This window comes from Notolepis coatsorum (genome assembly GCF_963971535.1).
Source record: "Notolepis coatsorum genome assembly, chromosome: 9".
Lineage (NCBI taxonomy): Eukaryota > Metazoa > Chordata > Actinopteri > Aulopiformes > Paralepididae > Notolepis > Notolepis coatsorum.
This window is the reverse complement of record NC_140173.1, coordinates 94,847,877-94,873,046: the sequence shown is the minus strand read 5'-3', so window position 1 is coordinate 94,873,046 and position 25,170 is coordinate 94,847,877. Positions and strand designations below refer to the sequence as shown.

The 25,170-nt window shown below is 47.4% G+C and overlaps 1 protein-coding gene across 1 annotated transcript in view; it reads left to right on the top strand.

The window, feature by feature from the left end:
• The window catches only part of LOC311234696 (nuclear factor erythroid 2-related factor 2-like), a gene marked incomplete at both ends in the record, with an annotated part of 45,804 nt that extends 21,339 nt beyond the window's left edge, over window positions 1-24,465 (top strand). Inside the window, 5 exons of the mRNA XM_084321938.1 lie at window positions 14,925-15,039; window positions 19,119-19,359; window positions 20,370-20,544; window positions 21,804-21,968; window positions 24,334-24,465. Of these exons, the coding sequence (XP_084178064.1) occupies window positions 14,925-15,039; window positions 19,119-19,359; window positions 20,370-20,544; window positions 21,804-21,968; window positions 24,334-24,465 (828 nt within the window). The remainder of the gene's footprint in view (window positions 1-14,924; window positions 15,040-19,118; window positions 19,360-20,369; window positions 20,545-21,803; window positions 21,969-24,333) is intronic.
• Window positions 24,466-25,170: the final 705 nt, after the last annotated feature.

Here is a 25,170-nt window from a genome sequence, read left to right as displayed (position 1 = left end):
CTAAATGTTCACAATAGGGGAGATAAACTAACTGTGCTCCAATATATGCCAATAACATTCAGTTTTGTGGTATATAATCCAGAGTAATAAGAGAAATAAAAGAAATTCATACACAAGTAATTTGCTTGAAGGCAGCTAGAAGCCGTTGGGTAGTGTAGTTCTTCGAAATTCCAACGCTCATTCAGAGCTCTGGATGTCCTCTTCTTATAATGACTACAATCGTCATCATTCAGTGATGGCCGCTAATTTAAAATGGCGGATTTCTGCGAAAAATACAACACATTTAAAAAACTCACCTATTGGTAAACAAACGTATTGCTAAAAATATACACCATGACTGCTGTTGTGACATGGTTAGAATGTTTACTTTTGAATATGTTTGAAAAAAAAACTATAATTATGTCAGACAGTCTAGAATGATTTATGACGTGATGTCATTTGCGGTCCGGTACCGGTGAAGAGAGAATGTGAAGAGAGTGCAGGCAGGAGACGGCGAGGTGATAAAGGCCTTTACTTGGTGGACAGGAAACACAGGATACAGGGGATAACTTCACGAATGACAGGATAACAGGATAACAGGATAACAGGAGAACAGACTACTCACGAGCGACAGGATATACAACCAGGGTAACAGAGTAATGAATCCACAATGGAGGGCAGGGGAGGCACAACATTTATACACAAATTGATTGGAACGAGAGACACCTGGGATGGAAACACAGACTAGGCTAAAGACTAAACAGATACACACAATGAGACAAGACTAGACAGTAACCACAATACAAGGAGACTAACACAATACCAGGGACTAAGACACCTAACACAGACTGGGGAACAGAAATGGCAGGAGGCACACTGGGAGACATAGTACTAGAGGAAGAACAGAGATTAACACAGAATACAGAACTAGACACAAGTGCCTGAGCAGTAGTGCGGCCACTTGTCCAGCAGGTGGGGGTACAGGACCACAAATGAGCCTCTGAATAGGCGGGGGAAGAGAACAGGTCCAGGTGGATTGTAACAGTACCCCCCCCCCCCCCCCCCCCCTTCTCAAAGGACGGCTTCCAAACGGCCCATAAGACCGCCCGGGAACGTGCAAGGTGGGGGGCTGGGACCCATGAAAAAACTGGGGGACGAGACCAGGACGAAGGGGACGAGGACGAGGGGATCCGGAGCAGGGGGGTGGTGTCATAAACCCAGGGGAGCTGAAGCAGGGGAGTGGAGACAATAGCCCAGGAGTAGGACCTGGGGCTGGGGTCTCCGGAGGGTTCTCTCTCTGGCAGTAGGATCCGGCATAGAACCCCGGGCAGGGGTCTCTCCGGCAGTAGAACCAGGCGTAGAACCAGGCATAGAACCCCAGGCAGGGGTCTCTCCAGCAGTAGGACCCGGCGTAGAACCCCGGGCAGGGGTCTCTCCGGCAGTAGAATCCGGCGTAGAAACAGGACCAGACGCAGAGCTGGGACCAGGCGTAGAAGCAGGACCAGACATAGAAGCAGGACCAGACATAGAAGCAGGACCAGACGTAGAACCGGGACCAGATGTAGGAGCCGGACCAGACGTAGAACCAGGCCCAGGCGTAGAGGCAGGACCAGACGTAGAAGCAGGCCCAGGCGTAGAAGCAGGACCAGACGTAGAACCAGGACCAGACGTAGAACCAGGACCAGATGTAGAAGCAGGACCAGGAGCAGGGGATTCCCCGGGGACAGGAGCAGTAGCACGACCAGCTACACTAGCAGGGGATTCCCTACTAGCATTAGGGGCTATGCTAGCCTTAGGAGTCTTGCTAGCTACAGAGGCTCTGCTAGCTGCCGGGGCTACGCTAGCAGGGGATTCCTTACTAGCTGTAGGGGTAAGCTATGTGCAGGAGCTGTACTAGCTGCAGAGACTCTGCTAGCAGTGGGGGATGTGCTGGCTGTAGGGTCTACACCAGCAGAAGAGGCTTTGGAAGCAGGGACTATGCTAGCCTTAGGAGTCTTGCTAGCTACAGAGGCTCTGCTAGTTGCCGGGGCTATGCTAGCAGGGGATTCCTTACTAGCTGTAGGGGCTAAGCTACGTGCAGGAGCTGTACTAGCTGCAGAGACTCTGCTAGCAGTGGGGGATGTGCTAGCTGTAGGGGCTACACTAGCAGAGGAGACTAAGGTGCTAGCTGTAGGGGTTACACTAGCAGAGGGGGCTAAGGTGCTAGCTGTAGCGGTTACACTAGCAGAGAGGGCTAAGGTGCTAGCTGTAGGGGTTACACTAGCAGAGGGGGCTAAGGTGCTAGCTGTAGAGGCTATACTAGCAGAGGGGGCTAAGGTGCTAGCTGTAGGGGTTACACTAGCAGAGGGGGCTAAGGTGCTAGCTGTAGGGGTTACACTAGCAGAGAGGGCTAACATGCTAGCTGTACAGGCTACACTAGCAGAGGGGACTAAGGTGCTAGCTGTAGGGGCTACACTAGCAGAGGGGACTAAGGTGCTAGCTGTAGAGGCTACACTAGCAGAGGAGGCTAATGTACTAGCTGTAGAGGCTTGGCTGGAGGCTGGAGGCCGGAGATCCAGGAACAAATGTTTGATCATGAACCTGCCATGCACCTCCAGCTGTGGGGCCAGCTCAGGACTCCACTCCATGACGGAGTAGAGCAGTCTCAGGACGGTATTCCTCATCTCCAAGGAGGAGGAGTGAATATCCCCCTTTAAAAAACCATTAATGGTGACAAATGCCGTCCTGTCCGCAGAGGGGGCTAAGCTAGCAGTTGAGCCTGTGCTAGCTATAGGGACAGTGCTAGCTGTGGGGGCTGCGCTAGCAGTAGAGGCCTTACTTGCCATTTGGGCCATGCGGCCAGTAGAGGCTGGAGCAGGAGGGAACCGGTCCATTAGGTCCCCAAACTGGAGGGACCAAACCAGCATCTGTTGGTTCAGGTCAGGACGCCAATCCCTGATGGAGTGGAACAGGTCCCGGACGGAATCCTTCTCAGCCTGGGTGTAGGCCCAAAACTCACGCCCTCCAAGAATGTCCCAATGGTGGAAAGTGCCACACTCGTTCTGTCCGCTGGGTCCTTGGCTGGTGGATTCATTCTGTTAGGATGGTGGGGGTGTGTAGCACCCAAACGCAGGACAGAACGCGAAGAGAGCGCAGGCAGGAGACGGCGAGGTGATAATCAAAGGACTTTACTTGGTGGACAGGAAACATAGGATACAGGGGATAACTTCACGAATGACAGGATAACAGGAGAACAGACTACTCACGAGCGACAGGATATACAACCAGGGTAACAGAGTAATGAATCCACAATGGAGGGCAGGGGAGGCACAACATTTATACACAGACTGATTGGAACGAGAGACACCTGGGATGGAAACACAGACTAGGCTAAAGACTAAACTGATAAACACAATGAGACAAGACTAGACAGTAACCACAATACAAGGAGACTTAACACAATACCAGGGACTAAGACACCTAACACAGACCGGGGAACACAAATGGCAGGAGGCACACTGGGAGACATAGTACTAGAGGAAGAACAGAGATGAACACAGAATACAGAACTAGACACAAGTGCCTGAGCAGTAGTGCGGCCACTTGTCCAGCAGGTGGAGGTACAGGACCACAAATGAGCCTCTGAATATGCGGGGGGAAGAGAGCAGGTCCAGGTGGATTGTAACAGACATAAGGTTATGGTTAAGACATAAGTTTAACCTCTTAAGCCCGGAGCCCTATTTTCTGAAAATCCGCCTAAAATACACACCTAAGTAAATGGAAGATTGCTCCACTTCTACAAGGTCCATTTCCATGTTCTTGGTATCTAGGGACATCTATGGACCTCAGTGAATGTATTCCCAGTGTCAGAAATATTGTGTCTATTACTAGGCGTGCTTAAATTGTGATGAAACAAAGGAGAATATGAATTATGATTTTTCTTTGCATCTTTGACAGTGAATAACACCATGCTAAAAATGACCAGACATAAGAAACTGCAAGAAAATCTAAGGAAATTAATAAAGGGAAGATGATTAAACAGAAGGTTTTGTAGATACAGTACTGAATTCTGCCATCCGGACCCATGCAATTTGAAATATTATTATAGAATATAGAATATGAGGCCTATAAATTACCTTATTATAGCCAACTTGCCAAATGGATCGGGCAAAATCTACTCTTTCCAATGGCAGAGTTCAATTTGGATTTAGTATCACCAGGTGTGCATGAACAACAGATAATGAAATCTACTGTATGTACAGTAGGTTTTTTATTCTTGCGACAGCTCGGCCATTTTTTAACTGATTTCAAATCGGATGGTTGCTAAATGTTCAAAATAGGGGAGACAAACTAACTGCGCTTTGCTGTCAAAGTGAATGCATTATTAACGCGTTAACGCTCAATTATTTTAAAGGAACACTCCAACATTTTGGGAAATTCGCTTATTTAACATCTTCCATGGAGTTAGACAAGAAGATACATACCTTTTTTTTCTCTCTGCATGCATTAGGCTTAGGGAACGCCTGGACCGTTAGCTTAGCTTAGCTTCATCACTGGAAGTTGGTCATACATTTACCCGAGTTCCCTACAGTCACGAAATACACTCCAAATACAATCAAAATACAACTCCAAAACGTTCCTGTAAACATGTTGTGACCTGTGTATTTACCACGTCTCCCAGTCACACAAGTCACACGAGTCTCCCAGTCACACAAGTCTCCCAGTCACACAAGTCACACGAGTCACACAAGTCACACAAGTCTCCCAGTCACACAAGTATCCCAGTCACACAAGTCACACGAGTCTCCCAGTCACACAAGTGACACGAGTCTCCCAGTCACACAAGTCTCCCAGTCACACAAGTCTCCAAATCACACAAGTCTCCCAGTCACACGAGTCTCCCAGTCACACGAGTCTCCCAGTCACACAAGTCTCCAAGTCACACAAGTCACACAATCTCCCACTCACACAAGTCTCCAAGTCACACAAGTCACACGAGTCTCCCAGTCACACAAGTCTCCCAGTCACACAAGTCTCCCAGTCACACAAGTCTCCAAGTCACACAAGACACACAAGTCTCCCAGTCACACAAGTCTCCCAGTCACACAAGTCCAAGTCACACGAGTCTCCCAGTCACACAAGTTTCCCAGTCACACAAGTCTCCAAGTCACACAAGTCTCCCAGTCACACAAGTCTCCCAGTCACACAAGTCTCCAAGTCACACAAGTCACATGAGTCTCCCAGTCACACGAGTCTCCCAGTCACACAAGTCTCCCAGTCACACGAGTCTCCCAGTCACACAAGGCTGTGTGACTGGGAGACTTGTGTGACTGGGCGACTTGTGGGACTTGGAGACTTGTGTGACTGGGAGACTTGTGTGACTGGGAGACTTATGTGACTTGTGTGACTTGGAGACTTGTGTGACTGGGAGACTCGTGTGACTTGTGTGACTGGGAGACTTGTGTGACTTGTGTGACTGGGAGACTTGTGTGACTGGAAGACGTGGTAAATACACAGGTCACAACATGTTTACAGGAACGTTTTGGAGTTGTATTTTGATTGTAGGGAACTCGGTTAATGTCTGACCCACTTCCAGTGATGAAGCTAAGCTAGGCTAACGGTCCAGGCGTTCCCTAAGCCTAATGCATGCAGAGAGGCAAAAAAGGTATGTATCTTCTTGTCTAACTCCAGGGAAGATGTTAAATAAGCAAATTTCCCAAAATGTTGGAGTGTTCCTTTAACGCCACAATTTTTTTAACGTAAGATTAACGTTTAAAAAAAAACTTTTTACTAGACTTCACTCAGGTGTATTATTGATACTCTCATTGATACTATGTTTGTTTCTGACTCAAAGTGTGTGTGTGTGTGAGAGAGAGAGAGAGAGAGAGAGAGAGAGAGAGAGAGAGAGAGAGAGAGAGAGAGAGAGAGAGAGAGAGAGAGAGAGATGTGAGTCCTCAGCCCTTGTGTGGGTAACAAGTTCCTAACGTTTTATTTCCCCTATTATTTCATGCACACTTTATTCATTGTTTTAAATTATTATTTTCGTTTAAGTTATTTTGTGCATTACTGTTTGGGTTAAATGGCTGCATAAAGCAAGCATTTGTTGACTCTCATGTTGATTAATGTTACAACCAAGCATAAATGACTTGCCCTAAGGCCTCAACAGTCACAGTAAATATGGCTTGTTTCCCAGTAGGCCTTGGTTGTAAAATGGTGGACAACAAGAAGTCTGACACATTTTCACCAAAAATAACTATTTATTTAACAACTAGATTTTATAAAGGACAAAAGTGGAGGGCTGGGTGCACCAGCCTCCTTGGTTCAGGATATAATAATAATATTTACAAGCAGCAAAAAAGAGCATGATGAGAGAACAGGTGAGAGACAACAAGTGACGAGCTCCTGGTCCGCTTATTATATAAATAGGGCGTGGAGCCTCGTCACCACACCTGTGTTCAATGATAGAAAAGCAAGTGTGTCAATTAACACAGAAACAACCTGTGTCTATTACACCTCACCAATTAGTGACACCACACTCACACCACAATGTGAATGTAACACAAAAGACAGTAAGAATTCCCTCCACCAAGTGAAAGTACATATAACAATAAGACTTGAAAAAGATCCATTTAAGGTAGATTTAGAACAGATACAAATATTTTAATCGATTGACATAAGGTTAAGACATAAGGCTAGGGTTAAGACATAAGGTTAAGACATAAGGCTAGGGTTAAGACATAAGGTTAAGACACAAGGTTAGGGTTCGATCCTCAGCAGGGGAACTTCAAAGTTTTCTGAAAACGTAAAAAGTAAAAAAAAATGGCGGCTAGGTGGCGCAGTGGGCAAGGCGCTAGCCACCAACGCAGGAGATGCTGGGTTCGAGCCCAACTCTCGGCGTTGCTACCAGCTTGGCTGGTCGTTCATACTAATACAATTGGCAGTATTAGGGGGTGGGAAGCTGGTGGGTGGGGATCGGACGTTGTGGACAGTGACTCCTACAGGTCGGTTGGTGCGCCTGCGCAGTAGAATCAGGAAGCGACAAGGGCGGCGTGTCCCTCCCACGCAGACACTGGCCGCTGAGAGATCGCGCTGTGCAGGTGAAAAGATGCGACGGCTGCCTCCTCGAGTACCGGAGGGGACACGTGATGCAAGGCTTCGTCCACATTGCAGCCGGCTTGTGGGAGGCATGGCCTAACAACGTTCGAGACAGGGGAGGGTAGAATTGGACAATATGAAATTGGGGACGGGAGAAAAAATAGAAGTAAAAAAAGAATATTTTATAATATATGTACTTATTTGTACATACACATGTTACATTTCCGATACAATACGTAAATACAGTATATTACTGTATACAGTATATGAGTAAATATATAAATGTTGTACTTTTTTTCTGTGGTCGATTAGTACTTTATTTACACATTTTAAGCAAGATCACCCCCCCCCCCCTGAACACACACACACACACACGCACGCACACGCACACACAAATCCAAGATTTGAGAGAGTGAGGGAGCGAGAGTGAGAGAGGAAGAGGACAAAATTGTTGTTATTTTTTTATGTTCTTATGTACCTTAGATACTACTGCTACCATGTATGTATATATATGTGTTTCATTACATGTATATATACATTCATATTTCATACCAATTATTCGCCTGTTCTATTCTCCATCCATCTATCATCCATTGCAACACTATTATCACCGACATCCAGTTGGGGGATCCCCTTTGAACATCCCATCTGAGGTTTCTCTCCTCCACGCGGGCCTGTGGTGCTCCCCCCCCCCTATTGCTAGGTTTTTTAGTGAGTTGTTCCTTATCATCTGGGCGTGTTGCATATTTGGATTTTATGGTGGTTTTTGTTTTTGATCTATTGTGATGTTTCTTCTTGACTTGTACAATAAGACTTGTACAGCCCATGGGTAGGGTGACCAAATCCATATGATCCAAATGCAGGACAGCGTGTCGATTTTGCGTGACATTTGTTGAAATTGCGGGACAGTAATGAATATGTATACAATAATCATGTTTACATAATGTATTCATTTTGATCAAAATAACTTTCTGATTAACTAAAGGCATTATAGTTTTGTGGCATTCACGTTGCCCTAGATGTATCAATAGTAATATAGGTTATATTATCGTACTTGGCCATCGCGTCCCGCTCTTTAAGCCTATCGAGATATACCTCATCTCATGTACCTATTGTACTCCATCAACGAAAAAAACAAGTACACCTACACCTGCCGGGTCCCGCCCCTATGGAGGCGTAGCCTATAAGACAGTAGGCATGGTCACCAAACACTCTTCCTCTATTTTCGTTTCCATCATAACGGTTGCAGTGCACCTTATGTAAACTAGTTGTTATGAAAAGATTAGAGAAATTGCGTAATGTTGAATGCTTACCGGAGGTTTGCTTACCCCTGGCATCTTCGAGGCATGTTTCAGCGATACATCGGGCCTGTGTTGATGTTTCCTCGTCTGACGGCAGCAGACCAAGGGGCAGCGTACAAGGTTTGGCTATCGAGCCGGCTTGTACAAAGGTAGGCCCTGTGTCATCAGGCATTAATGTTGGTATTGGTAATGCTGTGGAGTATGTTTCAGCGCCAGGGCCGGGGTGGCTTGATTTCCTGGCGATCCTGGAGCACGCTGCTAACGCTAATGCTACTAATGCTACTGCTAATGCTAATGTTGATGCTGAAATGGGTTGTTGTTCTAATAATCCCCGCCGCGGGACATTGCCGCTTTTCCCTCCTCGGTTGGTAATGTGGGGGGTTTTGCTGAGTCCTATTTACCTTTTTTACGGGTAAACGGGCTAACAACAGGGTGCAGGCCGGGTGTACCGTGGCTACGTAGCCAGGTAGCTTTGTTCCTGTGCCCCGGCAGGGATGAACGATGTCCCACCCGGCCGATGCTTGAGAGCGAATCGGCTCGGAGGGTGGCAGTATGGACGGATGAGTGGTATACTGCTGCAGGATGGTTTGTAGCGGCGGCCAGTGTTATGGCTCAGCTGGCTAGTTTCCTATCCACATTGGCGTCGGGTAGTAGGGCTATGGGTCCAGCCGACATTGTAAACATGTTGCATGTTTGTGGTGTTATAGAGATCTTGACTCAGTCGCAAGCTATAACTGCGGGGAGGATTAGGATGCTATCAACGTTGTTGTTAGGCATGTTTGGTTGGAGCACTCTCCTCTTGGGGAAGAGGATAGGTTTTCTCTCCTCACGACTCCTTTTTCCACGGAAAGACTTTTTGGTCGTTCTGTGGAGGCGCAGGCGGTTGTTGATCTGGGTCCTACACCGCCTCACGCTGTGCAGCCAGAGGTGGGAGCACGGTCTCGTCAACGACTGTGGCGAGGCCCTCGACAGGCGGCCATGTTTCCCCCGCCAGTGGTGCCCTGGGCGGAGAGTCAACAGGGTTCCACAAGGCCGACAGCCTTGGCGGCCGAGGGATCGGCCATTTTGGGTGAATTCAGCTTGGATAAAACAAGCCGTCGTCACTTTGCCGCGAGCAGCCCGCTCCCCGTTCAATCCTCTCTCTGTTACCCACGGAAGCGGGGCTCTGATCGTTTTCCTTTGGCTGCGGGCCGCGAACCTTCTTTGAAGCGCATGCGGCCCCATTCTTCACTTCTCATGGGGACAGGGGCTGACACCCAGTTGATGGCTGAGCCTGGGTCTGTCCGTGAGAATGTTGTGCTGTCGCGTGGCTCCTGCACCACACGTGGTGTGATGGATGAGCCTGGTGTTACAGCTGCCACTAGCTACAGTGGTCAGCAGGGGGACTCGAGGCCTCTTCTGTTGAATGCACAGCAAGGGTTACCCCGGCCTCGCCTTCGCCAGGCGGGGTATCACGCTGATGCCTCCCACTCCTGTGAGAGCGGCAGTGGTCTGCAAAGAAGAGGCGAGCGTGATTTGGGTTGTAGCAATATCACTGCAGGGCTTCGGCGTGTAGGAGCCCATGGGGTCCTCATGCCTTGCCGTGTCTAGCTGCGGAACAACTCCTCAACATGCGCTAGAGGGGTGTTCAGGGGGGGGGGTGTCAACCAGTTTGATGACAGCTTCTCCCCTATCAAACCGGCCCTTTCTGTCGGGGTCCCCCCTTGGGTGCGTCGCACAGCGGGAGGGACCGGGCCAACTATCTACTGTTCCTTGCGGCCCAGTGTCAGTTGACGGCGGGTGCGCTGTGGGATTATTTTCACATATGGTGACAAGAATGCCGTTTGGAGGGGTGGATAGAGAGAATGTTGAGGGAGGAGCTTGTTTTGCAGTTCGCACAACCCCACCCTCCGTTCTCAGGTTTGGTGCCGACCCTATTGTCAGGGTCAGAAGCAGTGACAGCCCTGGCCGACGAGATCCAATCTCTGTTGGCGAAGCAGGCCGTCGTTGTGGTTCCGAGAGAGGACGCAATGTCAGGCGTCTACTCCCGTTATTTTCTGATACCCAAGAAAATAGGGGGGGTCAGACCTATACTGGATCTGTCCACGTTCAATCGGTTGATTGTAGCGAGACCGTTCAGGATGTTGACCGTCAAACTCCTTCTGCTTGCTGTCAGAAGGGGAGACTGGTTCACCTCCATAGACCTGAAGGATGCGTATTTTCACATCCCGATTTTCCCTCCTCACAGGAAGTTCCTACGGTTCCTGTTTCAGGGCGTAGCGTACGAGTACCAGAGGCTGCCGTTCGGCTATTCTCTGGCTCCCCGCACATTCACCAAGTGCGTGGCGACTGCGCTGGAGCCTCTACGTCGTCGGGGGATACGGGTTCTATTCTATCTCGACGACATTCTACTCCTCAGTCATTCGGAGGAGGTTGCCAGGTCTCATACCAGGCTGGTGGTGGAATTCCTCACCAGGCTGGAGTACTTGGGTGGAGTACTTGGGCTTGACGTTGAGGTCAAGGCCCATGATTGTAACCCTCTCGGAGCAACGCCGGGTGTCTATCATTCGCGCGCTCTGGGGTTTCCGTCTGGGAGGGACGGTCACGGCGCTGCAAGTGATGCGTCTGCTCGGTATGATGGCATCTGCTCACACGGTGGTTCCTCTTGGCCTCCTCTTCATGAGGAGGATACAGAGGTGGTTTTTTTCTATGAGAATAGATCCGGTGAGGGACAAATGGAAACGGTTGACGGTTCCTTTGTCGATATGGGGAGATCTCGCCCATTGGAAGAGGCTGGGTATCCTCACCATTGGGGTCCCCATGGGCAGCAGGCGCTCACACGTCACGGTCTTCACCAACGCCTCTCTCACGGGTTGGGGAGGGACGTGTCGGACCCACGCAGTGGGGGGCAGCTGGACGGAGGTTCATGCTGGCCCGTCTACCCCGCACATCAATGTGTTGGAATTGAAGGCGGTCCTCCTGGTCCTCAAACGGTTCGACCACCTGGTGGTAGGCGAGCACGTTTTGGTCAGGACAGACAGTATGACGGCAGCGGCGTATATCAACAGGCAGGGTGGGACTCGTTCCATCCGCCTGCTCCGGGCGGCGGTCGAACTTTTGCTATGGGCATCTTGCAGGCTGCGCAGTCTGAGGGCGCTCTACATCCCTGGTGCAGAGAATATGGGCGTGGATATGATGTCTCGGGGCGGTCCTCGTTACGACGAGTGGGAACTCCGCCCCGACATAGTCAGACAGATCTGGGATCGGTTCGGGGAGGCCTCGGTAGATCTGTTTGCGAGCCGACGCTCTCACAAGTGCCCCTTGTGGTTCTCGGTCAGTTGAGCAGATCATCCCCCCTTGGGGGTGGATGCCTTCTCGACCTTTCCATGGCCGCCCGGTCTTCTGTACGCCTTTCCTCCTGTACAGCTGTTGGGTCAGCTGTTGGAGCGGATACGGACGGAGCGCAGGACGGTGATCCTGGTTGCGCCGGACCGGGGCACGGCAGTGTGGTTCCCGGTCTTGATCCAGCTTCTGGTCGCTCCTCCTTGGGTTATTCCTTGGTCGGCGACGGCCCTCTCGCAGCACAACGGGTCACTGTTCCAGTACCCGATGTTGGGCCAACGCCTGTTGGTGTGGCTGGTGGGAGGGTAAGTCTGGAGAGGATGGACCCTTCTGTGGTTGATACCATCCGGAATGCACATGCTCCCTCCACTGTCGCGCTTTACACAGGCAGATGGCGTATGTTCCAAGAGTGGTGTAAGGCGGGGGGCCGGGACCCAGTCTTCTGCCCCCTGGATGCTGTCCTGGGTTATCTCCAGTCTCTCCTTGGTAGACTCACCATCGGCTTCGACGGTGAGGGTATATGCGGCGGCTATATCCTCCTATCATGAGGGGTTTGAGGGGAATGTCTTGTTCAGCCACCCTCTTGTGAAGCGTTTCCTGCTTGGCGCTCGACGCATTAAGCCGGTGCAACGCTCTTTGGCTCCGACTTGGGATCTTCAATTGGTCCTCGGTCGGTTGTCCTTGGCCCCGTTTGAGCCGCTCGAGCAGGCGCCGTTGGGACAGCTGTCTTTCAAGACCGCGTTCCTGCTGGCTGTCACCTCCGCTAAACGCGTGAGTGAGCTCTGTGCTCTTTCGGTACGTCCAGAGTGCCTGTCTTTTCGGGCCGATTGCGGTGCCACTCTGCGACCTAATCCTGCTTTCATGCCTAAGAATATCCGGAGTTCCTTCCGCTCCCGGGATATTGTGGTTCAGGCGTTTCGTCCTCCTCCTCACACTAGTGAGTTAGATGCGGGCCTTCACCTGTCATGTCCGGTCCGTGCTTTGGGAATTTACCTCAGCCGTACTCGGGACTTCAGGGTTACCGATCAGCTTTTTGTCTGTCACGGTGGTTCTCGTGCCGGTAAGGCACTGTCGAAACAGCGCCTGTCCCATTGGTTGTGCGAGGGCATTGCCCTCTGCTACACGTTGGCCGGGCAGGATCCCCCTGGGGGCGTCAGGGCGCACTCCACTCGTGGGGTGGCTGCCTCTGCCGCTCTCCTGGGTGGGGCCTCGGTGGAGGACATCTGTGCTGCAGCTTCATGGTCCTCCCCGGGCCCCTTTGTAAGGTTTTACCTCATGGACATGACCGGGGGTTCTGTCTCCCAGGCGGTTCTGGGGTCTGTGGCCTTTCCTGCTTCCCGTCCTTTGGTAGGGTAGCAGGAGTGTGTGGGTATGGGCCACAGTGTGTTAGGTCACACGTGGTTCCGCCTGTGCTGTGTGTTCAAGGGGTTCTAGTTCCCTCTTGCTCGCACTCAGGTGGAGTTGACTGCGCCCCCCCTTCATTAGGAAGGATGGGGTGACGGGGCTCCCCAAACCCCTTGATGTGGGCTTACGGGTCCTCAGGGGGTGCATCTGTCGGGCCTCGCGTCTGCTCTAACCCATATCTCGATAGGCTTAAAGAGCGGGACGCGATGGCCAAGTACGATAATATAACGTAAGGTTATGTATATAACCTAGTTATATGAGTACTGGCTAAGCGTCCCGCTCTTAAGCGGCCCTGAGTTCCCTTTTGAGGGATCTTTTACTGGAAACGGGATTTTTGGCGAGGAAGAGTGTTTGGTGACCATGCCTACTGTCTTATAGGCTACGCCTCCATAGGGACGGGACCCGGCAGGTGTAGGTGTACTTGTTTTTTTCGTTGATGGAGTACAATAGGTACATGAGATGAGGTATATCTCGATAGGCTTAAAGAGTGGGACGCTTAGCCAGTACTCATATAACTAGGTTATATACATAACCTTACGTTTCTTTAGACTAGAATAAGTTAAATGAACTTACTGTCTCGAAGCGCGAGTGCATTTGCCACAGAAAGCGTGCACGCAGGCAAATACAGTTCTGATTAACAAAGGCATATTATAACGTTACCTCGATGTATCAATAGTAATATACGTTTCTTTAGACTAGAAAAGTGTGCATGCAGGCAAAATACAGTTCTGATTAACAAAGGCATATTAACGTTACCTCGATGTATCAATAGTAATATAGGTTTCTTTAGACTAGAATAAGTTAAATGAACGTACCGTTTCGAAGCGCGAGTGCATTTGCCACGGAAAGCGTGCACGCAGGCAAATAGTTCTGATTAACAAAGGCATATTAACGTTACCTCGATGTATCAATAGTAATATATACCTGAATGTATAATGTTTTTTACCATACATACACTGAAAGCCACCGAAAAGCGCGAGTAAAAGTAATTTGCCATTACACGGGGGCGCGCACACACAAACACACGGTAAAATAACGCTCTGATTAACAAATAACGCTCTGATTAACTAATAGTAATATATAGGTTTCTTTAGACTAGAATAAGTTAGATGAACTTACCATCTCTGAAAAGTTGCAGCAGGTCAGTGTGTCTCTGGAAAGTTGTGAGCTGGTCTGTAACGCTGTGAGCTACAGTCTCTCGCGTAGAGAGCAATGACCGGCTTTCAGAAATAAAAAAAAAGCTAATGGATGCTTCCCATTGGTGCTGAGCACAGAGGAGACGGGTAAGCTTCCTTCGGAACACAGCCTCGCCTTCTAGTTGGTTGCATTTGGCTGCTTTCTCAAAATCGGAACGGATGCACGCTCTCGGGTGACTTATTGACTTGTCAATCAAAAGGGGAAGAAACGGAACAAATGGAACAGAGAAGATTGGGCTCGGAAGGGCGCAAATGCGGGATATTGATCTTCTCTTGTGGCATGCGGGACAGAGGGCTGAAATGCGGGACTGTCCCGCACAAATCGGGACGTTTGGCCACCCTACCCATGGGGGCTATTCCATGTGATCTCGGGCTATACAAATACATTTGATTTGATTTTAAATGTTTATGTGCGCCATCTGGAGGTTAGAATAAGAATTGCTTTTAATTTGTCATAGAAAGTCAATAGACAATTTGAGTATTTTTCACAATTGGATCACTCTTCTTCTTTCTTCTTCTTTTTCTTCTTCTTCTTCTTCTTCTTCTTCTTCTTCTTCTTCTTCTTCTTCTTCTTCTTCTTCTTCTTCTTCTTCTTCTTCTTCTTCTTCTTCTTCTTCTTCTTATTCTTATTCTTATTCTTATTCTTCAGGGTTTAAACCTCCAGGTGTCAGAGATTCTCCAGCAGCATGGTTATAGTGGGGCCACTCTGCCCCCTGTGGCCAGCACCAGCAACTACAGCACATACCAGCCTGCACTGACATACAGTGCAAACACAATGCACACACACACACTACACACACCATACATGCACAATGCAAACACGCCACACACACACAACGCCAACACACCACACACACACAACGCAAACACACCACACACACACAACGCGAACACACCACACACACACAATGCAAACACACCACACACACCAAGTAGGACTCTCTGCTTGTTACAGACAGCCTCTGTATCAGAGATGGTTCTCCTGTCACAGCTGCTGTCCACAGACACACACACACTCACTGACAAGCACACACTCACTAACACACACACTCTCACTGACACACACTCACTCACTGACACGCACTCACTCACTGACACACACACACTCACAGACACACACTCACTCAGAGACACACATGCACTCACAGACACACACACACTCACAGACACACACACACACGCACTCACAGACGCACACGCACTCACAGACACACACACACTCACAGACACACACGCACTCAAAGACACACACTCACTCATTGACACACACACACTCTCAGATACACACACACTCGTGGACACACACACACTCACAGAAACACACGCACTCACAGACACACACACACTCACAGTCACACACGCACTCACAGACACACACACACTCTCAGATACACACATACTCACAGACACACACGCACTCACAGACCCACACACACTCTCATATACACACACACTCACAGACGCACACGCACATACTGAGCCACCCAGTGCAGCTCAAGACGTTGTGATGTCATACTGTTCTTCAAGTCCAAATCCACGGGGGACCAACTGTGAACCAGCAGCTTGCAGTAGTTCTCCTCTGCCTGTAGATGGCGCCACAGTCCAAGGTAAGCTAGGTAGGATACGTTTAGGATAGGTAGGATACAAGTACACAACATGCAATGAAGCGCGTCAACAGTGTGACAGTGTGATGTGACAGTGTGATGTGACAGTGTGATGTGATAGTGTGGATGTGACAGTGTGATGTGACAGTGTGATGTGACAGTGTGGATGTGACAGTGTGACAGTGTGGATGTGACAGTGTGGATGTGACAGTGTGACAGTGTGGATGTGACAGTGTGATGTGACAGTGTGGATGTGACAGTGTGGATGTGACAGTGTGGATGTGACAGTGTGACAGTGTGATGTGACAGTGTGGATGTGACAGTGTGATGTGACAGTGTGATGTGACAGTGTGGATGTGACAGTGTAGTGTGACAGTGTGGTGTGACAGTGTGGATGTGACAGTGTGATGTGACAGTGTGATGTGACAGTGTGGATGTGACAGTGTGGATGTGACAGTGTGGATGTGACAGTGTAGTGTGACAGTGTGGATGTGACGGTGTGGATGTGACAGTGTGATGTGACAGTGTGATGTGACAGTGTGATGTGACAGTGTGGATGTGACAGTGTGATGTGACAGTGTGATGTGACAGTGTGATGTGACAATGTAGTGTGACAGTGTGGTGTGACAGTGTGGATGTGACAGTGTGATGTGACAGTGTGGTGTGATAGTGTGATGTGACAGTGTGGTGTGATAGTGTGATGTGACAGTGTGGTGTGACAGTGTGATGTGACAGTGTGGTGTGACAGTGTGATGTGACAGTGTGGTGTGATAGTGTGATGTGACAGTGTGGTGTGACAGTGTGGATGTGACAGTGTGGTGTGATAGTGTGATGTGACAGTGTGGTGTGACAGTGTGATGTGACAGTGTGGTGTGACAGTGTGATGTGACAGTGTGGTGTGATAGTGTGATGTGACAGTGTGGTGTGACAGTGTGGATGTGACAGTGTGGATGTGACAGTGTGATGTGACAGTGTGGATGTGACAGTGTGGATGTGACAGTGTGATGTGACAGTGTGATGTGACAATGTAGTGTGACAGTGTGGTGTGACAGTGTGGATGTGACAGTGTGGTGTGACAGTGTGGTGTGATAGTGTGATGTGACAGTGTAGTGTGACAGTGTGGATGTGACAGTGTGGTGTGACAGTGTGATGTGACAGTGTGACAGTGTGATGTGACAGTGTGATGTGACAGTGTGATGTGACAGACACCTCCTTGTTGTTCTGTTCCTAACAGTCTGACCCTTCCTTGTTGTTCTCTTAACCCTTTCCCTGACAATAACGTCGTACAACGGGTTTCAAGTTCATGCAAATTCTGCCACTAACGGCATACGACGTGATTCTGATCATAATTTCATATTTTCGCCATGGTATTCATATTTCACTCACGGAGCCTTGTCGGATGCTGTGTGAGCCAGCACAACTCTGCAACGCTTCAATACTGCCACCTGGTGGCTGATCGGCGAGTTGCAACCGGAAGTGGATCTCTTGTGATCCCGGTGCGTCTCCCTATTCCGTCCGGCCACTCGTTTATCGTCGCGGGACTCAATACACACACCGTGGATATGGATCTTTGCCATAACTCAATAATCTACATGATTTGGGCGTGTATTAGTAATATACAAACCGGAAATGGATCGCATCGATCCCCACCACATAACTGGGATCTGTTTGCTCCACTCTCATCGCCCAACGGTACGAGGAGACTGACGTGAGTTTCAGCGTTTTTGTTTATAATTTTTGATACAAACTGCTCTGATCAATATATCACCCATACTACATGAAGCATCTAACGACTATCACGGAATTATAAACGACCCCCCCCCCCCCCTCCGGTCACATGCGCATGATCAGTCATACCGCTTAGGACTATGTACAGTTGAAATTTTTAATATAGCGTTGATCGGTATCAAACTGCATTTGATGATCTAATGTATTTGTGCCTATATCTCACGTTCTGGGAAATACTGCAGAAAACGATAAAAACATATTTATACTCTAGACGGTATTTTCGTATGAATGTGTGAATAAAAAAGTAAAACGTTCCTACATCCTGAACGATAGATAATTGACGTTGAATGGGCCATAGTAATGTCAATTTAGCAATACAATTTAAAAAGCTATAGCCCTGCAAAGAAGGTGAACATCTCCATAGACTTACAGTGCTGGCAGAGATCAAACGATGGATATAAGCGTGGCAGAGAATGGGTTAACAGTCTGACCCCTCCTTGTTGTTCTGTTCTTAACAGTCTGACCCTTCCTTGTTGTTCTGATCCTAACAGTCTGACCCTTCCTTGTTGTTCTCTTAACAGTCTGACCCTTCCTTGTTGTTCTCCTAACAGTCTGACCCCTCCTTGTTGGTCTCCTAACAGTCTGACCCCTCCTTGTTGTTCTGCTCCTAACAGTCTGACCCCTCCTTGTTGTTCTGCTCCTAACAGTCTGACCCCTCCTTGTTGTTCTGCTCCTAACAGTCTGACCCCTCCTTGTTGTTCTGCTCCTAACAGTCTGACCCCTCCTTGTTGTTCTGCTCCTAACAGTCTGACCCCTCCTTGTTCTCCTAACAGTCTGACCCCTCCTTGTTGTTCTGTTCTTAATAGTCTGACCCTTCCTTGTTGTTCTGATCCTAACAGTCTGACCCCTCCTTGTTGTTCTGTTCCTAACAGTCTGACCCCTCCTTGTTGTTCTGTTCCTAACAGTCTGACCCCTCCTTGTTGTTCTGCTCCTAACAGTCTGACCCATCCTTGTTGTTCTCCTAACAGTCTGACCCCTCCTTGTTGTTCTGTTCCTAACAGTCTGACCCCTCCTTGTTGTTCTGTTCCTAACAGTCTGACCCCTCCTTGTTGTTCTGTTCCTAACAGTCTGACCCCTCCTTGTTGTTCTCCTAACAGTCTGACCCCTCCTTGTTGTTCTGTTCCTAACAGTCTGACCCCTCCTTGTTGTTCTGTTCCTAACAGTCTGACCCCTCCTTGTTGTTCTGTTCCTAACAGTCTGACCCCTCCTTGTTGTTCTCCTAACAGTCTGACCCCTCGTTGGTCTGTTCCTAACAGTCTGACCCCTCCTTGTTGTTCTGTTCCTAGCCCCAGATCCTGTGTCGCTGCTGGAGTTAGTTGACCTCTCCCTGTTTTCCATGGAGGGTTTTGACAGCTCCAGGCCACGAGAGGGCACCGCAGACAGCTTCCATTTAGACACTGGGCTGTCACTGGACGTTAGCTCTTCATTATCATCATCATCATCATCATCAGGGTCGTCAATATCATCATTGCTAGCGGAGACTCAAAGTCAAGAAGAGCAAGAGGCCGGCTTTGTGGGTTTCAGCGAATCAGAGGCAGAGGAGATGGACTTCAGCCCCAGCCAATCAGATTATGAGGATATACCAAGCTTGTCCTCAGAGCAACCGTTGGCCAACCAGGGCTCACCAAATGCTGACAGCATCACAGAGGGGAGGGGCCATGCTCAGGGGGCCTTCATTAAACACAAAAAAAAGTAAATATGGATGTCTTTCTCTCTCTTATGTCTCTTTCTCACTCTTTTGTCTCTCACTCTTTCTCTCTCTCTCTCTGTTTTACTATGTGTCTCTATTTCAATCAGTTTCCTGTTGAAGTGCTTTATCGGCATGTTTGTCCCCTGAGGGACAGAGGGGCCTACAGCACTTTCTAGCCCAGGGGCCATAATCTGGCCCAATAACAACCGCATAACAATTATTAATATATTTTATTTTACTCTCTCTCTCTCTCTCTCACTCTCTCTCACTCTCTCCCTCTCTCGCTCTCCTCTCTCTCTCTCTCTCTCTCTCTCTCTCTCTCTCTCTCTCTCTCTCTCTCTCTCTCTCTCCCTCTCTGTTTTATTATGTCTCTCTGTCTTGTTAAAAGTGGATCTGATTAACCATATCCTTCTCTCTTCGCCTCTCCTCCCCTTTCTCCTCTTCTCCCCTCCTCTCTCCTTCCATCTCTGTCCTCCTCTCCTTCCATCTATGTCCTTCCATCCCTATCCTTCCATCTCTGTCCTCCTCTCCTTCCATCTCTCCCCTCCTCTCTCCTTCCATCTCTGTCCTCCTCTCTCCTTCAATCTCAGTCCTCCTCTCTCCTTCCATCTCTGTCCTCCTCTCTCCTTCCATCTCTATCCTTCCATCTCTGTCCTCCTCTCTCCTTCCATCTCTGTCCTTCCATCTCTATCCTTCCATCTCTGTCCTCCTCTCTCCTTCCATCTCTCCCCTCCTCTTTCCTTCCATATCTGTCCTCCTCTCTCCTTCCATCTCTGTCCTCCTCACTCCTTCCATTTCTCTCCTCCTCTCTGTCCTCTCTCCTTCCATCTCTGTCCTCCTCTCCTTCCATCTCTCCCCTCCTCTCTCCTTCCATCTCTGTCCTCCTCTGTCCTTCCATCTCTGTCCTCCTCTCTCCTTCCATCTCTGTCCTCCTCTCTCTTTCCATCTCTGTCCTTCCATCTCTGACCTCCCTCCTTCCATCTCTGTCCTCCTCTCCGTTGCGTCTCTCCAGGCGTGTGCGTTTATCTCGTGACGAGCAGAGGGCCAGGGCTCTGTCCATTCCCTTCCCAGTAGATGAGATCATTAACTTGGCAGTTGACGAGTTTAACGACCTCCTGATGCAGCACCAGCTTAACGAGGCGCAGCTCCACCTTGTTAGAGACATACGACGCAGAGGCAAGAACAAGGTGAGATTGACTGTCTGTCTGTCTGTCTGTCTGTCTGTCTGTCTGTCTGTCTGTCTGTCTGTCTGTCTGTCTGTCTGTCTGTATCTATTTTATGTCTGTATTTTTTTCTGTTTGCCTGCCTGCCTGCATGCCTGTCTGCCTGTCTGTCTGTCTGTCTGTCTGTCTGTCTGTCTGTCTGCCTGTCTGTCTGTCTGTCTGTCTGTCTGTCTGTCTGTCTGTCTGTCTGTCTGTCTGTCTGTCTGTCTGTCTGTCTGTCTGCCTGTCTGTCTGTCTGTCTGCCTGTCTGTCTGTCACAAGTGATGTTCTTCACATGTTATGAGACCTTGTGGTGATGTTCTTTACATGTTATGAGACCTCATGGTGATGTTCTTCACATGTTATGAGACCTCATGGTGATGTTCACATGTTATGAGACCTTGTGGTGATGTTCTTCACATGTTATGAGACCTTGTGGTGATGTTCTTCACATGTTATGAGACTGTGTGGTGATGTTCTTCACATGTTATGAGACTGTGTGGTGATGTTCTTCACATGTTATGAGACCTTGTGGTGATGTTCTTCACATGTTATGAGACCTTGTGGTGATGTTCTTCACATGTTATGATACCTCGTGGTGATGTTCTTCACATGTTATGAGACCTTGTGGTGATGTTCTTCACATGTTATGAGACCTTGTGGTGATGTTCTTCACATGTTATGAGACCTTGTGGTGATGTTCTTCACATGTTATGAGACCTTGTGGTGATGTTCTTCACATGTTATGAGACCTTGTGGTGATGTTCTTCACGTGTTATGAGACCTTGTGGTGATGTTCTTCACATGTTATGAGACCTCGTGGTGATGTTCTTCACATGTTATGAGACCTTGTGGTGGTGATGTTCTTCACATGTTATGAGACCTTGTGGTGATGTTCTTCACATGTTATGAGACCTTGTGGTGATGTTCTTCACATGGTATGAGACCTCGTGGTGATGTTCTTCACGTGTTATGAGACTGTGTGGTGATGTTCACATGTTATGAGACCTTGTGGTGATGTTCTTCACATGTTATGAGACTGTGTGGTGATGTTCACATGTTATGAGACCTTGTGGTGATGTTCTTCACATGTTATGAGACCTTGTGGTGATGTTCTTCACATGTTATGAGACCTCATGGTGGTGTTCTTCACATGTTATGAGACCTTGTGGTGATGTTCACATGTTATGAGACCTTGTGGTGATGTTCTTCACATGTTATGAGACATTTAATCTATCTATTAGGTGGCAGCTCAGAACTGTCGCAAGCGCAAGATGGATTCAATCAGTGGTCTTGAGGAGGAGCTGAGGTCTCTCCAGGAGCAGAGAGGCCGACTGCTGGCTCAGAGAGCCCAGAGACAGAGCACCCTGACTGGGCTCAAACAGCAGCTCACTGCCCTCTGCCTGGAGGTATGTACAGTATGTATGGATGTATGCATGGATGTATGGATATATGTATATGGATGTATGTATGTATGGATGTATCAAATCAAATCAAATGTATTTGTATAGCCCGAAATCACATGGAATTGCCCCCATGGGCTTTACAAGTCAAGAAGAAACATCACAATAGATCCAGAACAAAAACCACCATAAAATCCACTTATGCAACACCCCCAGACTGTCCCCAATGAAGATAAGGAACGACTCACTAAAACCTAGCAATAGGGAAAAAAAGCACCACAGGTGGCGTAGAGGAGAGAAACCTCAGATGGGCTGTTCAAAGGGGGATCCCCCAACAGGATGTCGGTGATAATATAGTGTTGCTATGGATGATAGATGGATGGAGAATAGAACAAGCAAATAATTGGTATGTACTGTATGTATATATACTGTACATGTAATGAAACACATATACATACATACATACATACATACATACATACATACATACATACATACATACATACATACATACATACATACATACATACATACATACATACATACATACATACATACATACATACATACATACATACATGGTAGCAATAGTATCTAAAGTACATAAGAACATTTTAAAATTAAAATTAAATAGAACTAAGAACAAAAAAGCATAGGAATACGAGAGTATGTGTGTGTATGTATGTATGTATGTATGTATGTATGGATTTATATATGTATGGGTGTATGTACAGTATAGATGTATGTACAGTATCTATGGATGTATGTACTGTATGTATGTATGTATCTACAGTATGTATGTATTAGGGAGGTCCGATATTATCGGCCTACCGATATTATCGGCCGATATTGGCATTAAAATGTGATATCGGAAATTATCGGTATCGGTTTAAATTTTCTTTTTTTTTTAATTTTTTTTAAGCTTTATTTACCCAGGCAAGCAAGTAAGAACACATTCTGATTTTTTTATTGTCAAAAGTATGCATAATGTTGTGTTAATTTCACGACAAGATATATGTAAGGGATAATGTATAGCTACGAGGTCATTGTCGCAAAATAATTGACCGACACAGAGTTTAAAATACCGAGGCGCAGCGCCGAGGTGTTTTAAACGTCAGTGAAGGTCAATTATTTTGCGACAATGATCGAGTATAGCTATACATTATCCCGCTTATTACATGGCTAACTTACTAACAATATACCTAATTCATTTTACATCGACAAGACGAGATCAAATGCAGACGCAGTTCTGTTCTGGCTCTGCTGTCATCGTCACACACACTCTGCTGTCAGTGCAGCCAGCAGGTGTGTCTGATTGGCTGCACTGATGCAGTGTGTCAGTGGCCTTGATTGCGCACAGCGGTCATTATTGTTCCACAGAGGTCCGTTATCGAGTAATATCGGACCTCTGACGAGCGCTATTGACCAATCACAAGCAAGCATTTCGGCGAATGTGAAAACGCCATGTAATAAGTAATGTTAATTACCTGAAATTATTCTGTTTTTTGGGGGGGGAAACCCTGCATATATCGGTATCGGTTGATATCGGTATCGGAAATGAAGAGTTGGACAATATCAGTATATCGGTATCGGTAAAAAAGCCAATATCGAGCATCCCTAGTATGTATGGATGTATGTATGTACAGTATGTATGTACAGTATGTATGTATCTACAGTATGTATGTATGGATGGATGGATGGATGGATGGATGGATGGATGTACAGTTTGTACTGGATGTATGTATGTATGTATGTATGTATGTATGTATGTATTAGTGATGCACGATATATCGGCGGCTGATATAATAATATAATATATATAATAATATATATATAATATATAATATCGGCCGATATGGCAGTTTTTTTACACATCGGTATTGGTCCGATATCAAGATAGGGCCGGTATGGGCAGATAAAAAAAAATAAAAAAAAATATTTATTTATTTTCTAAAATCTTTTTTATTTTATTTATTTTTACATGTTCTGGTCTTAAATAGTTTCAAAATATCAGTAATTTCTGAAAATAAGTTACAAAAGTAAAAAATAAAATAAAAATGCGTTTTGGAAAATAGCTCTTTATTTGATTATCATAAAAAAGTGTTTTCTATACAGAGATATCGGCATCGGTAAATATCGGTATCGGCCAGAACAGCAATATTAATATCGGGTATCGGCCACAATTTTCACATCGGTGCATCACTAGTATGTATGTATGTATGTATCTCTATGTATGGATGTGTGTATGGATGCATGGATGGAAGGAATCTATATATAGATATGTATCAGCCCAAATACTGTCCTCATAGAATAGAATGACTCCTCTGTCTCCCCCTCAGCTGAAATACTGGCCTCACCATCTCTCTCTCAGGTGTTCTCTAAGGTCCGTGATGAAGAGGGGAAGCTGTTTTCTGCCAGAGAATATTCCCTCCAGCAGACCTCAGATGGAACTATGTTCCTGGTGCCACGCCTTAAAAGGACCCCCCAGGGCCACGCTGATTAGAGTCCAACTCAAACCCTCCTCTGGACAGTTGGTTCCTACATGAACTGGATTCAACAATCAGGAGATGTTTTCTTTTCTTCTATAAAACGAAAGTACTGGGAAACATTTGTCACCAGAAGCTTGTCATATCCTTTGGTGTAAAGGGTTTGATTACATTCATGTTATATTATGTTATGAAGCCGTTAGGGGGTATTTGTCAGGTGCTATGTGGAAGTTGCCCGATACATAAAGACAGAGGACAAAGGGTTATACTCTGAAAACTACAGAGACATAGAGACAGGACAAAGAGTTATACTCTGAAAACCACAGAGACATAGAGACAGAGGACAAAGAGTTATATTCTGAAACCATGCCCTAATATGTAACTAAGAGGGGAAACCTAACTAAATACCTAACTAACCACCTGTGTGGGCAGGGCCTAATTTCTCTGTGTCATGCCCATTGACCCCCATTAACATCACTAACGAATGGTAACAAATTCTACTTAGAATATATCAAAAACCAAGACCATGATGAGAATTACAACAAGTCAGATAGGCTTCCTAAAATGGGTGGAATATCCTTTTAATCAGATAGGTGGATGATCCATCTACCTGCTGCCTTGACACTCTGTTCACAAACTTCTTTAATAGCTTTTAACTGCTTGGTGCTAATAGTTAATGGTTCTCTTCTATCGGGGCATCTTTCCAACGGAGGTAAACCGCT